Consider the following 19769-nt stretch of genomic DNA (forward strand, 5'->3'; position numbering starts at 1 on the left):
TCCAATTTAGTATTTTCTTACACCAATATTTTAACACCTTTCATAATCTCAAATGATCACAAATTGATTCTAGGATTCTATGATATGCCCAGTGCCCTCCCCTCTGTCCCTTCCTTGGTTGGCTCCTTTCCTCTCCTCCCTCCCCTCTCCCTCTCTCCCCATCCCCCTCTCCTGCCTCTCTCCCATTCTCCCAGTCTCCTGTCAGCCCTCTCTCTCTCTCTCTCGTTGTGCCCCTCCCTGGGTGGCTCTTCTCCTCTCCCTCCTCCCTCCTATCTTCCTTTCTTCTCCTCTTCTCTCCTTCCTCCCTTCCTCCCTCCTCTCCTCAGCCATATCTCTCCCTGATTGCTCTTCCTCTTGGCAGAGATAGCGAGTGCCCGTGTCCTGTAGGGGCGACCCACCCTGTGCATGACACCAATGGCCCTGACACACACACACATACCAATCAAACAGCCGACTCTTCCACGCCTCCCCGGAAACACATGCTTGCACGCACGTACACACACATGCAGGCATGTACACATACACACACACACGCAAGCGCGTACACATACACACACACATGCAAGCACGCACACACACAGACATACACACATACAGATGGTTATACATATGTGGACACAAGGTTAGGTAGATGACATAGATCAATACAAACACACACATATAGACATACACACTCATACATTAATACACACACATACATTCATATACACACACATACACATACAGACTCACCCATTCCACAGACACATTCACACAGTGTGCCTGCCCATGGTGAGATGACTGATCGTTGGCTTGTCTATGATGTTGTATCAGTATTGTATTTAGAGAACCCGCAAAATAACTTACTACCTCCATCTACAAACCATGAAAAGTCGAAAAGTTGGAAGCAACACACAATTTCAAGCAAATTTAATGTAAAAAACATACATTTGATATGACATTTTAAACAATACATCTTAACAGTTTTCATAAAAATGTGTCATTTATCATAAGTAAGTTAGTCGTATAAAATTATTAAATATTAGATTCATATATTACTCATAGAAAATCTGTATACATGGAATGAATCACATTGGGAGAGACCCGTAGAATGATACCTCAACGTAGATGTCACACACACACACACACACACACACACACACACACACACACACACACACACACACACACACACACACACACACACACACACACACACACACACACACACACACACACACACACACACACACACACACACACACACACACACACACACACACAGAGGAAAGCAAGCAAACAGGGACACACACACAGACGCACACACACACACACACCCACCCACACCCCCACCCACCCACCCACCCACCCACCCACACCACCCACCCACACACACACACACACACACACACACACACACACACACACACACACACACACACACACACACACACACACACACACACGAGCAGGGACACACACACAGACGCACAACCCATAAAAACAGCTTCCTATGCATATATTACACACAGACAAACTATTTTCCACACAATAAATGGCAATATAATACATAGATAACATCACTCTGGATGACAAATGGTTGATATACAGTGAAACGACTTACAAATGACATAAGTTGACATAACATGACATAAGATGACATATGACTGTCATTGTCTCTGGGTAACTCCTACATGGTAGGCGTCTGATGATCAGTCCCAGAGGAGGACAAAGCACTATCTTGCAATAACAAAGAACTGTAGGGCATCCCATAGCCAACACACACACCTCCTCTCTCTCTCCCTCTCTCCCACTCGCCCATCTGAGATGTACAGCTACTTACATATACAGTAGATGATTTACAGTCAGAAGAGAACTCACAGCTTTTGTGGATGTCAGAACTACAACAGGATGTCAGGCTCATGTACCCATTATAGTACCACTCTAGGAACACAAGAAGCAGAAGCAGCTCCAGAAAAACATGGCTTTAGTGGATGGATGGAATTGCACTTCTTTCTGGCTCAAAATGTCTGAGAAATGTAACAGTGTAAATAAAATAAAAACTTTAACGAGAAAAAGTGTGTGAAATAAAACCTTGGTAAGAGGAAATAAATAAATATAATAATAACCATTAAAAGCTGATCAGATCATTGTCCTCAGTGTGGTGTGATCTCTCACTCCTCTTCTTCCTCCTCCTCCTCTTCCTCACTGTTCAACAGTGTTCCAGGTCACTGTCCTGCCACCCGCCCCCCTTCCCCTCCCCTCCGACCCCGAGATCCCAGAAAGCACCAATGTGGGTTTGCGCCGTTGCTGTGCTGTCTGTCATTGAAGGTGCCTGCTGGGGTGGCAATAGGGTGGAGGAGCAGGGAAGGTGGTCCTGAGTGGTGTGGATGTGAGGTGGTGGGGGTGATTCTTCTGATGAAGTGTAATGGGGGGGAGCTGGCGAGAGGGAGGTGGGGAGGGAAGGCCAGGGGAGGGGGGAGTGAGGAGAAAAGGGGGGTCTCAAGAATAGATCAAGCCCTTGAGGAAGCAGGACTGTGCCACGTTTGAAGACGGAGGGACAATCACGCTGCTGGGAAGCGTCTCGCATCGGGGAGGAAGCCAAACAAGGAGAGGAAAAGTGCTCTGATTTTGGCACAGGAAGCCCAGCGAGCCTCCTGCCCGGGCCAGATAAGAGCGGTGCGGTTCCCAGGGCCAGGCCCAGGATAGGACCAAGTATCCACGACTGGACCCAGGGACACATCCAGCACTAAGGACCCAGACCTAGGACCTAAGGGTGGATCCAGACCCCAGACCCGGGCTTTAGACCCACACCCAGCCCTGAGGACACAGGTCCCTATCAGCCTGGCTCAGCCCAGCCCACTGTCCCTGGGCCTCCTCCGGCGCGGTGTCAGGCCCGTGTTCTGCCAGAGCTACAAAGAACAAGGGCCGGGTCAGGATGTATCATCAGCTGTCTATTCACATTCTGAATCACTACTTCAGAACTCTACAACAGAATGCTACAACTCTCAGTGCTTTACAGTGTGACCATGAAAACAAACTAAATTAAATTGTAAATGAATTGAAAAGACGGTTCATTCTGAACCCCAAACCTCTTGTAGCCTACCTGTCTGAAAATATAAGTTCTTATGAAACAACTACACTGTGTATGCACTGCTGAGGTTGGTGTTTGTGAAAGATGACAGTTGTTGTTGTCATGCAAAACGTTACCTGATAAAACTGGTTGTATGAGCCAAGTCAAACTCCCACCCTGTTATATTCTCCACAGAGACACGCTGTCCACATGGTCATTTGGAAAGGCCAAGTTTAACTAGGTAAAGCTATTCATGTTAAGGCAGTCAGTATTCACTGCTGATTGGCAAGAAAACAGTTCAGTGAAGTTATGTGATGTGATGTTGCTATGGCAATTGAATGTGGAGAGTTTCCACAAGCATTGGAAGTAGGCCGAGTATGTGTGTGTGTGTGTGTGTGTGTGTGTGTGTGTGTGTGTGTGTGTGTGTGTGTGTGTGTGTGTGTGTGTGTGGATGCAGTGTGCAATCGCAGTAATAAACAGCCATCTCACCCTGCATTCTGGACAGGAAAATCACAGCGTTTGATTTAGGAACCAACTAATCATGACTGAGAACACAGAAGAGGCCTCTATTGAAGTGACTAAAAACACAGAACAGGCCTCTATTGAAGTGACTGAAAACACAGAACAGGTCTCTATTGAGGTGACTGAAAACACAGAACAGGCCTCTATTGAAGTGACTGAAAACACAGAACAGGCCTCTATTGAAGTGACTGAAAACACAGAACAGGCCTCTATTGAAGTGACTAAAAACACAGAACAGGTCTCTCTTGAAGTGACTAAAAACACAGAACAGGCCTCTATTGAAGTGACTAAAAACACAGAACAGGTCTCTATTGAAGTGCCTGAGAACACAGAACAGGCCTCTATTGAAGTGACTGAGAACACAGAACAGGTCTCTATTGAAGTGGGCTTTTATTACTCTGATCTTTAAGTCTGAGTTACATTGTACTGTGTCTGTGAATGTACCAGGCAGACACACGCACGCACGCACAGACACAGACGGATACACACGGACGGAAACACACACACACACACAGACACACACACACACACACACACACACACACACACACACACACACACACACACACACACACACACACACACACACACACACACACACACACACACACACACACACACACATACACACACACACACACACACACACAGTGACAGAAACATATGGTAAAAGAGTCAGACAAAGACATGACGAAACAAACACACACACTCACATTCACACACACATTCACACACTCACAGACATGAAAGACTTCGAAAGGCATCTGTTCTGGCTGCAAAAAGGAAACACTGTCTGAACACATGCTGAATTAGACAAAACATGTCTCCCTTCACAAACAAACAAACACACACACAGACACAGACACTCACACACATTCTCTCATTCACACTCTAAAACAGGCACACATCTTATAGTCACACACACTGTTTTGCTCCAATTCTAAGTTAGGAACAGTATGACAAAATTACATAATAATAATAATAATATGTTTTATTGTCACATACACCGGATAGGTACAGTGAAATGTGTTGTTTTACAGGGTCAGCCATATTAGTACAGCACCCCTGGGGAAAATTAGGGTTAAGTGCCTTGCTGAAGGGCACATTGGCAGATTTTTTGCCTTGTCGCCATGGGTATTCGAACCAGTGACCTTTCGGTTACTGACCCAATGTCTGACAAGTTTTAAGAACAGTACTGTTCTGTGTAAAGTAATAGGAGACTATGTGGGTATGCAATTAAGGTGTGTGTATTCATTATTCTAGATACACAGTATGCTGTATGCAAGTATGTTGATTGGATATGTATAGGCAAGGGTGTCAGGACTGTATGTGTGTCTGTGTTTTAAGTAAAGGAGTATTTACAAACCTTTTTGAAGATGTGTGTGTTTACGCTACTGCACGTGACATGTGCGAACAAGGTGTACTTACAGGCCTTTGGGGGGGCAGGGGTGCCAGAGCCATGTGATGTGAGGAGGGGGGACTCCGTGGGAGGTGCAGTGCAGGGCTTGTCTGCTACCCCGCGGAACACTGCCTGGGTCCTGCACTGACACTGCCTTCTCCCCTATCCCAGGACTCACTGGAGGAACACAGAGAGACACACAGACCATGAACACAGAGAGGGAGGAAGAGAAGACAGACAGAGAGAGGGAGAGAGGGAGGGAGGGAGGGAGAGAGAGAGAGATAGAGAGAGTGACAGAGAGGGAGAGAGAAACAGACGGAGAGAGAGAGAGGAAGAGAGAGAGAGATAGAGAGGGAGAGAGAGACAGAGGGGGGAGAGAGAGAGACAGAGGAGGAGAAAGAGAGAGAGGGTGAGAGATAAAAAGGGTAAGAAGAGAAAGGGGACAGAATGGAACAGCAGAATGTCTAGGAGACACAAAGTGTGCACAGAGCTAAAGAGAGGATGCATGAAGATGAAAAAATAGAGAAAGCGATGGAGGATGAAGAGAGCAGGGAAAACTTGGTCCTCACCGTTGACCACAAGAGAGAGCGTTAGGTTCTGGTAGAGTCTGTGTTCTTGGATTCCCACCAGGATAGTGTACTTCCCTGCATCCTCCTCCGCCACATCACGGATCACCAGGGAATTCCCGTCCACATGGTAACGGGAACACTCCTCCGCTGCCACCTTCCCATCCTTCAACCTAACACGGAAAAACATTTAGGAAATTCCTCAATGAACTCTTATGTGAAGAACAATTAAATAAAGCTAAAATGAAGAATGCTAAACGTCATACATACGTAACTTGGGCATCTTTCTCTGGTCATCTCTGTCTCTCACATAGGTTAGTGTAGGATAGTGTACTATTATCTATACATAGTCACTTCACCCCTACCGACATGTACAAATTACCTCAACTAACCTGTACCCCCCAACATTGACTCGGTACCGGTACCCCCTGTATATAGCCTCGCTATTGTTATTTTATTGTGTTACTTTTAATAATTTTTTACTTTAGTTTATTTGGTAAATATTTTCTTAAAACTCTTTCTTGAACTGCACTGCTGGTTAAGGGCTTGTAAGTAAGCATTTCACTGTAAGGTCTACACATGTTGTATTCGGTGCATGTGACAAATAATAGTAGTGTAGGATAGTGTATGGTAGTGTATGGTAGTGTAGGATAGTGTAGGGTAGTGTAGGATAGTGTAGGGTAGTGTACGGTAGTGTAGGATAGTGTAGAGTAGTGTAGGATAGTGTAGGGTAGTGTAGGATAGTGTAGGGTGTAGTGTAGGATAGTGTAGGGTAGTGTAGGGTAGTGTAGGGTAGTGTAGGATAGTGTAGGATAGTGTGGGATAGTGTAGGGCAGTGTAGGGTGGTGTGTGATAGTGTAGGGTAGTGTGGGATAGTGTGGGATAGTGTAGGATAGTGTAGGGTAGTGTAGGATAGTGTAGGGTAATGTAGGATAGTGTAGGGTAGTGTAGGGTGGTGTAGGATAGTGTGGGATAGTGTAGGATAGTGTAGGGTAGTGTAGGGTAGTGTAGGATAGTGTAGGGTAGTGTAGGATAGTGTAGTGTAGTGTGGGATAGTGTGGGATAGTGTAGAATAGTGTAGGGTAGTGTAGGATAGTGTAGGGTAGTGTAGGGTAGTGTGTAGGATAGTGTAGGATAGTGTATGATAGTGTGGGATAGTGTAGGATAGTGTAGGATAGTGTAGGGTAGTGTAGGGTAGTGTATGATAGTGTCGGATAGTGTAGGGTAGTGTATGATAGTGTGGGATAGTGTAGGATAGTGTATGATAGTGTAGGATAGTGTAGGGTAGTGTATGCTAGTGTGGGATAGTGTAGGATAGTGTAGGATAGTGTAGGGTAGTGTAGGGTAGTGTAGAATAGTGTAGAATAGTGTAGGATAGTGTGGGATAGTGTAGGATAGTGTAGGATAGTGTAGGGTAGTGTAGGATAGTGTATGATAGTGTAGGATAGTGTGTAAGATAGTGTAGGATAGTGTAGGGCAGTGTATGATAGTGTAGGATAGTGTAGAATAGTGTAGGATAGTGTGGGATAGTGTAGGATAGTGTAGGATAGTGTAGGATAGTGTAGGATAGTGTGGGATAGTGTAGGGTAGTGTAGGATAGTGTAGGATAGTGTAGGGTAGTGTAGGATAGTGTAGGGTAGTTCAGGGTAGTGTAGGGTAGTGTAGGGTAGTGTAGAATAGTGTAGGATAGTGTGGGATAGTGTAGGATAGTGTAGGATAGTGTAGGATAGTGTAGGATAGTGTAGGGTAGTGTAGGGTTGTGTAGGGTAGTGTAGAATAGTGTAGAATAGTGTGGGATAGTGTAGGGTAGTGTAGGATAGTGTGTAAGATAGTGTAGGATAGTGTAGGATAGTGTGGGATAGTGTAGGATAGTGTAGGATAGTGTAGGGTAGTGTAGGGTAGTGTAGAATAGTGTAGGATAGTGTGGGATAGTGTAGGGTAGTGTAGGATAGTGTGTAAGATAGTGTGGGATAGTGTAGGATAGTGTAGGATAGTGTAGGGCAGTGTAGGGTGGTGTGTAGGATAGTGTAGGATAGTGTGGGATAGTGTAGGATAGTGTATGATAGTGTAGGGTGGTGTAGGATAGTGTATGATAGTGTGGGATAGTGTAGGGTAGTGTGTAGGATAGTGTAGGATAGTGTAGGATAGTGTAGGGTGGTGTAGGATAGTGTAGGATATGGTAGGATAGTGTATGATAGTGTAGGGTAGTGTAGGATAGTGTGGGATAGTGTAGGGTAGTGTAGGATAGTGTAGCGTGGTGTAGGATAGTGTATGATAGTGTGGGATAGTGTAGGGTAGTGTAGGATAGTGTAGGATAGTGTAGGGTGGTGTAGGATAGTGTATGATAGTGTAGGGTGGTGTAGGATAGTGTAGGATAGTGTAGGATAGTGTAGGGTGGAGTAGGATAGTGTAGATTATTGTAGGATAGTGTATGATAGTGTAGGATAGTGTAGGGCAGTGTAGGATAGTGTAGGGTGGTGTATGATAGTGTAGGATATTGTAGGATAGTGTAGGGCAGTGTAGGATAGTGTAGGGTGGTGTAGGATAGTGTAGGATATTGTAGGATAGTGTATGATAGTGTAGGATAGTGTATGATAGTGTAGGATAGTGTAGGGTGGTGTAGGATAGTGTAGGATATTGTAGGATAGTGTAGGATAGTGAAGGATAGTGTATGATAGTGTAGGATAGTGTAGGGCAGTGTTGAAGAGTGTAGGTGGTGTAGGATAGTGTAGGATATTGTAGGATAGTGTATGATAGTGTAGGATAGTGTATGATAGTGTAGGATAGTGTAGGGTGGTGTAGGATAGTGTAGGGTGGTGTAGGATAGTGTAGGATAGTGTAGAATAGTGTAGGATAGTGTAAGGTAGTGTAGGATAGTGTAAGGTAGTGTAGGCTGGGGTAGGATAGTGTAAGGTAGTGTAGGATAGTGTGGGATAGTGTAGGATAGTGTTTGATAGTGTAAGGTAGTGTAGTATAGTGTAGGATAGTGTAGGCTGGGGTAGGATAGTGTAAGGTAGTGTAGGATAGTGTAGGGTGGTGTAGGATAGTGTAAGGTAGTGTAGGATAGTGTGCAGGATAGTGTAGGCTGGAGTAGGATAGTGTGCAGACTAGCTGACAGTCTGTAGGTTCTTACCAGATGACTTCTGGGGCAGGGAAGGCTCGTAGTTTGGGGGAGAGACGGTAGGACTTCTGTCCTGCATGAGCCTCCACTACAGCCCCCTGTCTGGGCTTCAGACGGATAAAGGGACGGTCTGGGAGGATAAACAGACAGACAGACAGACAGGCAAGCATGCGCGCACACACACACACACACACACACACACACACACACACACACACACACACACACACACACACACACACACACACACACACACACACACACACACACACACACACACACACACACACACACACACACACACACACACACACACACAGAGAGAGAGAGAGGATATCACGCATTAATGACATATTACAGATAGTGATACAGGGAGGTTGTGATTCGTATTCTTTCTGCAGAAGTGGGTGTTTACCATCAATGAATTTCCTCATAAATGAATTTGTCACAGAGGTGGGAAGTATTACGTCTATTTAGACTCACCATAGACTGTGACAGATACGTTAGTCTCTCGACTGACCGGTCCACTGGTCACTCGGCAGATATAAAGCCCTCTGTCAGAGCGGTGGAGTTTGGGGATGGACAGAATACTGTAGAACACCATGTGAAATTTACTGGCCATGATCCACCTACTGACTATGGCTGACCTGTTGGCCTGAGGGGAGAGAGAGGGGGGAGGGGTAGAGAAAGACAGAGAGAGGGAGGGAGGGGGAGAGGTAGAGAAAGACAGAGAGAGAGAGAGGGAGGGGGAGAGGTAGAGAAATATGGAGGGGGAGAGGTGGAGAAAGAAAGAAAGAGGGAGGGAGGGGGAGAGGTAGAGAAAGACAGAGAGAGAGAGGGGGAGAGGTAGAGAAAGATGGAGAGAGAGAGGGAGGGGACAGGTAGAGAAATAAGGAGAGAGAGAGGGAGGGGGAGAGGTAGAGAAAGATGGAGAGAGAGAGGTAGGGGACAGGTAGAGAAAGAAGGAGAGAGAGAGAGAGGGAGGGGGAGAGGTAGAGAAAGATGGAGAGAGAGAGGGAGGGGACAGGTAGAGAAAGAAGGAGAGAGAGAGGGAGGGGGAGAGGTAGAGAAAGAAGGAGAGAGAGAGGGAGGGAGGGGGAGAGGTAGCGAATGAAGGAGAGAGAGAGGGAGGGGGAGAGGTAGAGAAAGAAGGAGAGAGAGAGAGAGGGAGGCAGAGAGGTAGAGAAAGAAGGAGAGAGAGAGAGAGGGAGGCAGAGAGGTAGAGATATTATTCAGATATAGGAGGGAGGGAGGGGGAGATATTATTCAGATATAGGAGGGAGGGAGGGGGAGATATTATTCAGATATAGGAGGGAGGGAGGGAGGGAGGGAGGGGGAGATATTATTCAGATATAGGAGGGAGGGAGGGGGAGATATTATTCAGATATAGGAGGGAGGGAGGGGGAGATATTATTCAGATATAGGAGGGAGGGAGGGGGAGATATTATTCAGATATAGGAGGGAGGGAGGGGGAGATATTATTCAGATATAGGAGGGAGGGAGGGGGAGATATTATTCAGATATAGTAAAAGTTTTCCAAACAAGTAGTCAGATGGTGAAGTTATTCTACATACAGTACTGCATACTGTAACATAGTGCACTTCTTAGTAGTGTATGCCATAATTCTAGTGTTCTTCATAAGGTCCTACCTGTCCAGGGTAGTCCCAGCTGATGGACACTCTGCTGTTCCACTCTGCAGTGACAGTACAGTTGATGGCCAGACTCTCCCCCTGTAGAGACTGGACTGGACTGGTACTGTTCAGATATACCTTCATGATCTTATTCACTGGGACAGGAGAGAGGATAAGACATTTGAATATTTGCAATTTATAGAATGTGATGGATTTTTCATTAGGTGTGTGTGTTTGTGTGTGTGTGCCTGCGTGTGCATGTGTGTGTGTGCTCACCTTGTCTATGTGTGAGGTAACTGAGGGAGTGTGTGGTCCCGTTGACAGTGGTCTTGCAGGAGAACAGGCCGATGTAGAAGTAGGTGGGGCTGTGGATGAGGAAGCCCTGTCTGCTGTTCCACACTATGTTCCTCTGGTCTGGGGTCAACTCCTGGTCAGGAAACTGGAGGCATGAACACACACGGTCAAGAACACAACCATAAAAACAGTCTCATAAAAGCAACGTCACACAGAAGCAATGTCTGCTTCTGGAATATGGTCAACTTGCATTCGGGGATCAGAAAACAGGTACATCATGAACTCAACCACAACTAAAACTATTTTCTTATCTCAACCACCAACCAATCATGAACTCAACACAATCGTGTCATGAGCTATTCAGAACCACAACCACATCCTGAACACAACACAACCATACCAACAGTCACACAAAAGCAACACTGCACACATTCACAACTCCTGAGAAAATGATGAACACACAACAAAACAGAACATGAGGACTGATAAGGACTAACATGAGGCCACAGTGGTAAACGTATGATGAATATTATTGCTGCAATAAAATTAAATAAAGTAACTTGACAACCTCACAATACGCTCTCAACGACAGACACTGACATTACGTAAATGTACAGACATTTTCACCCTGCTGATGTGGATTCTGTCTGTGGAGACTGAGTCTTGTGTTACAATAGAGATAGAGTATTGTGTTACTGTGGAGCCAGAGTCTGGAGTTACAATAGAGACAGAGTCTTGTGTTACAATAGAGACAGAGTCTGGAGTTACAATAGAGACAGAGTCTTGTGTTACTGTGGAGACAGAGTATTGTGTTACTGTGGAGCCAGAGTCTGGAGTTACAATAGAGACAGAGTATTGTGTTACTGTGGAGACAGAGTATTGTGTTACTGTGGAGCCAGAGTCTGGAGTTACAATAGAGACAGCGTATTGTGTTACTGTGGAGACAGAGTCTGGAGTTACAATAGAGACAGAGTCTTGTGTTACTGTGGAGACAGAGTCTTGTGTTACTGTGGAGACAGAGTCTGGAGTTACAACAGAGACAGAGTCTGGAGTTACAATAGAGACAGAGTATTGTGTTACTGTGGAGCCAGAGTCTGGAGTTACAATAGAGACAGAGTATTGTGTTACTGTGGAGACAGAGTCTGGAGTTACAATAGAGACAGAGTCTTGTGTTACTGTGGAGACAGAGTCTTGTGTTACTGTGGAGACAGAGTCTGGAGTCACAATAGAGACAGAGTCTTGTGTTACTGTGGAGACAGAGTCTTGTGTTACTGTGGAGACAGAGTCTGGAGTCACAATAGAGACAGAGTCTTGTGTTACTGTGGAGACAGAGTATTGTGTTACTGTGGAGACAGAGTCTGGAGTTACAATAGAGACAGTGTCTTGTGTTACTGTGGAGACAGAGTCTGGAGTTACAATAGAGACAGAGTCTTGTGTTACTGTGGAGACAGAGTCTTGTGTTACTGTGGAGACAGAGTCTTGTGTTACTGTGGAGACAGTCTGGAGTTACAACAGAGACAGAGTCTTGTGTTACTGTGGAGACAGAGTATTGTGTTACTGTGGAGACAGAGTCTGGAGTTACAATAGAGACAGAGTCTTGTGTTACTGTGGAGACAGTCTGGAGTTACAATAGAGACAGTGTCTTGTGTTACTGTGGAGACAGAGTCTGGAGTTACAATAGAGACAGAGGCTTGTGTTACTGTGGAGACAGAGTCTTGTGTTACTGTGGAGACAGAGTCTGGAGTTACAATAGAGACAGAGTATTGTGTTACTGTGGAGACAGAGTCTTGTGTTACTGTGGAGACAGAGTCTGGAGTTACAACAGAGACAGAGTCTTGTGTTACTGTGGAGACAGAGTCTTGTGTTACTGTGGAGACAGAGTCTGGAGTTATAATAGAGACAGAATCTTGTGTTACTGTGGAGACAGAGTCTTGTGTTACTGTGGAGACAGAGTCTGGAGTTACAATAGAGACAGTGTCTTGTGTTACTGTGGAGACAGAGTCTTGTGTTACTATAGAGACAGAGTCTGGAGTTACAATAGAGGCAGAATCTTGATTGTCCCCCCACCCCCAGTGTTAACTAGCTGATAGCCCCCACACCCCCAGTGTTAACTAGCTGATAGCCCCCACACCCCCAGTGTTAACTAGCTGATAGTCCCCCCACCCCAAGTGTTAACTAGCTGATAGTCCCCCACCCCCAGGGTTAACTAGCTGATAGTCCCCCCACCCCAAGTGTTAACTAGCTGATAGCCCCCCGACCCCCAGTGTTAACTAGCTGATAGTCCTCCCACCCCAAGTGTTAACTAGCTGATAGTCCCCCCACCCCAAGTGTTAACTAGCTGATAGCCCCCCGACCCCCAGTGTTAACTAGCTGATAGTCCCCCCACCCCAAGTGTTAACTAGCTGATAGTCCCCCACCCCCAGTGTTAACTAGCTGATAGTCCCCCCACCCCCAGTGTTAACTAGCTGATAGCCGCCCAGTGTTAACTAGCTGATAGGCCCCCAGTGTTAACTAGCTGATAGGCCCCCAGTGTTAACTAGCTGATAGCCCCCCCACCCCCAGTGTTAACTATCTGATATCCCCCCACCCCCAGCGTTAACAGAGTCTTGTGTTAACTAGCTGATAGCCCCCCAGTGTTAACTAGCTGATACCCCCCACCCCACCCCCAGTGTTAACTAGCTGATAGCCCCCCCACCACCAGTATTAACTAGCTGATAGCCCCCCAGTGTTAACTAGCTGATAGCCATCCAATGTTAACTAGCTGATAACCCCCCAGTTATAACTAGCTGATATCCCCACCCCACCTCCAGTTTAACTAACTGATAGTCCTCAGTGTTAACTAGCTGATAGCCCCAAGTGTTAACTAACTGATAGCCCCAAGTGTTAACTAACTGATAGCCCCAAGTGTTAACTAACTGATAGCCCCAAGTGTTAACTAGCTGATAGCCCCCCCCACCCACCCCCCGTGTTAACTAGCTGATAGCCCCCCCCAACCGCCAATGTTAACTAGCTGATAGCCCCAAGTGTTAACTAGCTGATAGCCACCCCACCCCCAGTGTTAACTAGCTGATAGCCCCCCCAACCGCCAATGTTAACTAGCTGATAGCACCCCAGTGTTAACTAGCTGATAGCACCCCAGTGTTAACTAGCTGATAGCCACCCCACCCCCAGTGTTAACTAGCTGATAGCCACCCCACCCCCAGTGTTAACTAGCTGATAGCCACCCCACCCCCAGTGTTAACTAGCTGATAGCACCCCAGTGTTAACTAGCTGATAGCCCCCCAGTGTTAACTAGCTGATAGCCCCCACCCAACCCCCAGTGTTAACTAGCTGATACCCCCCACCCCACCCCTAGTGTTAACTAGCTGATAGCCCCCACCCAACCCCCAGTGTTAACTAGCTGATAGCCCCCCAGTGTTAACTAGCTGATAGCACCCCAGTGTTAACTAGCTGATAGCCACCCCACCCCCAGTGTTAACTAGCTGATAGCCCCCCAGTGTTAACTAGCTGATAGCCCCCCAGTGTTAACTAGCTGATAGCCCCCCAGTGTTAACTAGCTGATAGCACCCCAGTGTTAACTAGCTGATAGCCCCCCAGTGTTAACTAGCTGATAGCACCCCAGTGTTAACTAACTGATAGCCCCCCAGTGTTAACTAGCTGATAGCACCCCAGTGTTAACTAACTGATAGCCCCCCCAGTGTTAACTAGCTGATAGCATCCCAGTGTTAACTAGCTGATAGCCCCCCAGTGTTAACTAGCTGATAGCCCCCACCCAACCCCCAGTGTTAACTAGCTGATAGCACCCCAGTGTTAACTAGCTGATAGCCCCCCAGTGTTAACTAGCTGATAGCCCCCCAGTGTTAACTAGCTGATAGCCCCCCAGTGTTAACTAGCTGATAGCCCCCACCCAACCCCCAGTGTTAACTAGCTGATAGCACCCCAGTGTTAACTAGCTGATAGCCCCCCAGTGTTAACTAGCTGATAGCCCCCCAGTGTTAACTAGCTGATAGCCCCCCAGTGTTAACTGGGGTGGAGAGGGGTGGAGGGGGGTTGAGGGGGGTGGAGAGGGGTTGAGGGGGGTGGAGAGGGGTTGAGGGGGTGGAGGGTGGTGGAGAGGGGTGGAGGGGGGTTGAGGGGCTGAAGGGGGTGGAGACAGGTTGAGGGGGTTGAGGGGGGTGGAGAGGGGTTGAGGTGGGTTGAGGTGGGTTGAGGGGGGTGGAGAGGGGTTGAGGTGGGTTGAGGGGGGTGGAGAGGGGTGGAGAGGGTTTGAGGTGGGTTGAGGTGGGTTGAGGTGGGTGGAGAGGGGTTGAGGTGGGTTGAGGTGGGTGGAGAGGGGTTGAGGTGGGTTGGAGGGTGAGAGAAATGTCAGGATGTGGGAAACGTGACTCCAATCCATCTGCTCACATCCTGTTACTACAGGATATAGACACTCAGACTGGACTGAATTGGACCCCTAGGTCATGCTACACCTCTTCTCCTCTCCCCTCGCCCGACCGGGTCACTTTCACGGCTGCAGCGAGAGAGAGTGGCCCCCTGGGTATTGTTCCCTGCTGAAAGGTGGGCCGGACAGATTAAAGATCCAGGCAGAGTGCAAAATCCTTCCAGGAAAAAAACCCACTCCAGTGTGTGTGACAGAGTGTGTGAGTGTGGACTCCACGTTCGAAATGCTGGGCCAGATCGGGACGGATGGAGGGAGGGGCGAGGAAACACAGAGTATTTTTAGAATAATTACCTTTGTGGCTCAGGGCCGGGCGTTTGTGTGGAGATGGGAGCAGGACGTAAACATAGAGAGCAAACAGAAGTGAAGTGTGTGTGTGTTCTGCCTCAGTGTGTGTGTGTTCTGCAGCGCTTCGTTTCGGATTCCAAGGCACATCCTGAAGGGAGAGCCAGGGACGAGAGGAAAGTGAGAGATTACTGAGTGGTTTGTTTTGTTTTGTTGCTGTTTTTCCATTTCCTGAAACTCTCCTCAGAAAGACAACTCATTCACCTGATAAACTGCCAGCAGCCCACTCCCCCCACCTGAATGTTGTTGAATTGTATTGATCAAACTGTTCAATCTCTTCCACAGAAGAGGCTATCTACGTACAATAATACTCTCAAAAGATTTGCCTGAGGGGCATGCCTTGCCTTGCTAGCGCCAGTCAGTCCTGCCCATTACTGCTGGCACCTCAGCCTCTGGCCAGGATGCCAGCTGGTTAAGGAATCAGGAGGAGGTTGGCAGCCAGACCGCCTTAGGAGAGGAGGGGTGTGTGAGTAGGGGGAAGGGTTGGCGGAGACAGGGGGCACTCCAGACCCCATGTCCTGTCTCCGGGGGTAACAACAGTGCCAACAGGACGACAGAGGAAACCGCAGGCGCCGCTCACTCAGAACACAGCGGTAAAAAAGGGGCATCTCTGACACACTGAGACGTTGCCACAAACACACATACACACGCAGCACGCACAGATGCACGCACGCACACACTAACATACAAATTGCACTTCATTGCACTTATCTACACTCTCACACTCATTCACCACTCAGGCACCAACACATCCTCACACTTTCACACACATCCGCAGACTGACACAAACAAACGGACACGCACACTCCAAGGCAGAACGGATGCCAAGATAAGAACAATGATCTGTCCTAGGAGAAACAAGCGCACTGTGACTTGTGTACAGATGGGAGTGTTGATGGAGAAACAGAGAGAAGTGTATTGTTCTAAGAGGCAGTCAGGAGTGCTAGTAGTGGAAATAGCTAGGTACCTGACAAACACTATATTATTGCCTTTCCTTGTTTGACAAGACACTGACAAGCTGTCTGAAGCAGAATCAGGCAGCCACTAAGTGGATGTGAGAGTTATTGACATTGTGAAGTTGAGGTGGAGAATGTGACTGGATTTTGGCAGCCACACCGCTTTGATCAGTTTGGCCGGACAGCCACCTCTAGGAAGAGTGTTGGTGGTTCCAAACTTCTTCCATTTAAGAATGATGGAGACCACTGTGTTCTTGGGGACCTTCAATGCTGCAGACATTTTTTGGTACCCTTCCCTAAATCTGTGCCTCGACACAATCCTGTCTCGGAGCTCTACGGACAATTCCTTCAACCACATGACTTGGTATTTGCTCTAACATGCTCTGCATGCCTGTGGGACCTTATATAGACAGGTGCCTTTCCAAATCATGTCCAATCAGTTAAATTTACCACAGGTGGACTCCAATCAAGTTGTAGAAACATCTCAAGGATGATCAATGGAAACAGGATGCACCTGAGCTCAATTTCAAGTCTCATAGCAAAGGGTCTGAATACCCTGTTCTATAACATTTCTAAAAACCTGTTTCTGCTTTGTCATTATGGGGTATTGGTTGTATATTGATGAGGAAAAACATTGATTTAAATAATTTTAGAATAAGGCTGTAATGTAACAAAATGTGGACAAAGTCAAGGGGTCTGAATACCTTCTGAATGCACTGTAGAGGGGCGCTGTTTTTCTTGCTCTGATGCTTTCTCCGGTAATATAGTTTCAGCAGAGAGGAAGAGGCTAAGCGAGATGGCTCACTCTTGCCAAATTCTGTCCAGTATAAGCCCAATGCGTTTCTATGGGAATAATATGCAGACCTAAGCTTCTCGCCTGCCTTCCCGCCTTTGGGACAAAGACTCCCATTGTTAGGGCAGAGACATGAGCATCTCGTCATTACATACAGATCTCTGGTTTCAGTCTCTTGCGAATTGGAATGGAAAGTTGGCGGGTGCACAGTGCACTGTTACAATGCTGCATTGCCCTAAAGGAAATGGATGTTTTGCCAAAATTATATAATTACTCTTGTCTAAATAAAATAATTCAAAATACTTCACCAGGGAGCATGACTTAGGCAGTAGAATGGCCTTACTGAAGAGCTCCGTGACTTTCAACGTGGCACCGTCATAGCATGCCACCTTTCCAACAAGTCAGTTCGTCAAATTTCTGCCCTGCTGGAGCTGCCCCGGTCAACTGTAAGTGCCGTTATTGTGAAGTGGAAACGTCTAGGAGCAACAACGTATCAGCCGCGAAGTGGTAGGCCACACAAGCACACAGAATGGGATCGCCGAGTACTGAAGAAAAATCACTCACTACTGCGTTCTAATCTGCCTCTGGAAGTAACGTCAACAGAAAAACTGCTAGTCGGGAGCTTTATGAAATGGGTTTCCATGGCCGAGCAGCTGCACACAAGCTTAAGATCACCATGAGCAATGCCAAGCGTCGGCTGGAGTGGTGTAAAGCTTGCCACCATTGGATTCTGGAGCAGTGGAAACGCGTTCTCTGGAGTGATGAATCGGACAGACACATCTGGGTTTGGCGGATGCCAGGAGAACGCTACCTGCTTTAATGCATAGTGCCAACTGTAAAGTTTGGTGGAGGAGGAATAATGGTCTGGCGCTGTTTTTCATGGTTCGGGCTAAGCCCCTTAGTTCTAGTGAAGAGAAATCTTAACGCTACAGCATACAATGACATTCTAGATGATTCTGTGCTTCCAACGTTGTGACAACAGTTTGGGCCCTTTCCTGTTTCAGCATGACAATGCCCCCGTGTACAAAGCGAGGTCTATACAGAAATGGTTTGTTGCGATCGGTGTGGAAGAACTTGACTGGCCTGCACAGATCCCTGACCTCAACCCCATCGAACACCTTTGGGATGAATTGGAACGCCGACTGCGAGCCAGGCCTAATCGCCCAACATCAGTGCCCAACCTCACTGTTGCTCTTGTGGCTGAATGGAAGCAAGTTCCAACATCAAGTGGAAAGCCTTCCCAGAAGAGTGGAGGCTGTTATAGCAGCAATGCTTATGGTTTTGGAATGAGACGTTAGAAAGCAGGTGTCCACATACTTTTGGTCATATAGTGTATGTGTTAGGATAATGTGTCTTGAGTATCATTTAAAATGTTGAGACAAGAAGAAGAAGAGGAGGAAGGTGTGGCGAAGATATGATGCGTCTCTCTCCAGAACACATGTATATGTAGGAATGTGCCCATTTGGCAAAGTGTTATTTCTGATTGTCTTAAATCACAATGTACACCACTCATTTTTTCTTCGCCTCAAAAAAACAGACTTCGTTGGCTTGTGTAACATCCATTGCGAATGATAGTTCCTAAGTATTAGAAAAATCTTTCCAACACTCCCGGCCTCGATAATCACCACGCCACGGTGTGAAAGAGCAAAATATCATGATCTGATGATCCCATATAGCCAGTGGAAATGTTATTTAAAAAAACAGCGGTCTGTCTAGAGCTCACTGGCGTGGGAAACTCTGAGGGCCCGGAATAGGCTAGTTGATACAATGTTGCACTTCACTAGCAATAGCTCAAGTCAAGACAGATAGAAAGGGAGGCAGACAGGTGGAGAAGAGAGATGATTGTGATTGAAAGAACCAGAATTTTCATCAGGTTATTTTCTACTGTTTTTATTTGTCAGCTTTACTTAGTTGAGATGGAAGTTTCAGGCCTACTGCTACATTGGCCTATAGGCTGTCTCATTGGCCTATTTTATTTTATTTTATTTTTTATTTTTTTTACCGTTATTTTACCAGGTAAGTTGACTGAGAACACGTTCTCATTTGCAGCAACGACCTGGGGAATAGTTACAGGGGAGAGGAGGGGGATGAATGAGCCAATTATAAACTGGGGATTATTAGGTGACTATAGGCTGTCTCGGAGTTCTATGAGCTCATTTCTTTAGCCGCCAATGGATCACAGTGTATCAATGTGTTCATATGGCAGAGGCTGCTGCTCTCACCTCAGTTGAATTTGAGCATTTTATCATTTTATTTCAGATTTTTATGATTAACCACGTGACAATGATTGAGAAAATAAAATGTTATTATTGAAATTAAACTGTTCCACAAAAATGTGCATATAAAAGATAGATCGGTAGAAATGGTAGGATAAATTGTAAGCTTCCCCAAACTTGAAACTCACCAGCTGCCTATGGTCTTTACTATTACACCTATTAAAACGAATTGTGAATGTGCAAGCGGGTCTGCTGCCATGTCTGCTGCCGGGCCTGGTGTGTGTGTGTGTGTGTGTGTGTGTGTGTGTGTGTGTGTGTGTGTGTGTGTGTGTGTGTGTGTGTGTGTGTGTGTGTGTGTGTGTGTGTGTGTGTGTGTGTGTGTGTGTGTATCCGTCCGTGTCTGTGCGTGCGTGTGTCTGCCTGGTACATTCACAGA

General features: G+C 46.6%; 1 protein-coding gene across 3 annotated transcripts in view; it reads right to left on the reverse strand.

The window, feature by feature from the left end:
• The window catches only part of LOC139531648 (vascular endothelial growth factor receptor 1-like), a 63542-nt gene that overhangs the window by 30462 nt on the left and 13311 nt on the right, over positions 1 to 19769 (reverse strand). For 2 of the 3 annotated variants that reach the window (XM_071328298.1, XM_071328299.1), the window contains 6 exons: positions 10568 to 10730; positions 10310 to 10446; positions 9144 to 9315; positions 8673 to 8790; positions 5543 to 5712; positions 5003 to 5150 (listed from right to left, as the gene is read on the reverse strand). In XM_071328298.1, the coding sequence (XP_071184399.1) occupies positions 5003 to 5150; positions 5543 to 5712; positions 8673 to 8790; positions 9144 to 9315; positions 10310 to 10446; positions 10568 to 10730 (908 nt within the window). Of the gene's footprint in view, positions 1 to 1369; positions 2892 to 5002; positions 5151 to 5542; positions 5713 to 8672; positions 8791 to 9143; positions 9316 to 10309; positions 10447 to 10567; positions 10731 to 19769 lie in introns of those variants that run through there. The other variant, XM_071328300.1, reaches the window with a different exon arrangement.

The sequence above is a fragment of the Salvelinus alpinus genome, chromosome 10, assembly GCF_045679555.1.
Source record: "Salvelinus alpinus chromosome 10, SLU_Salpinus.1, whole genome shotgun sequence".
Taxonomy (NCBI): Eukaryota; Metazoa; Chordata; class Actinopteri; order Salmoniformes; family Salmonidae; genus Salvelinus; species Salvelinus alpinus.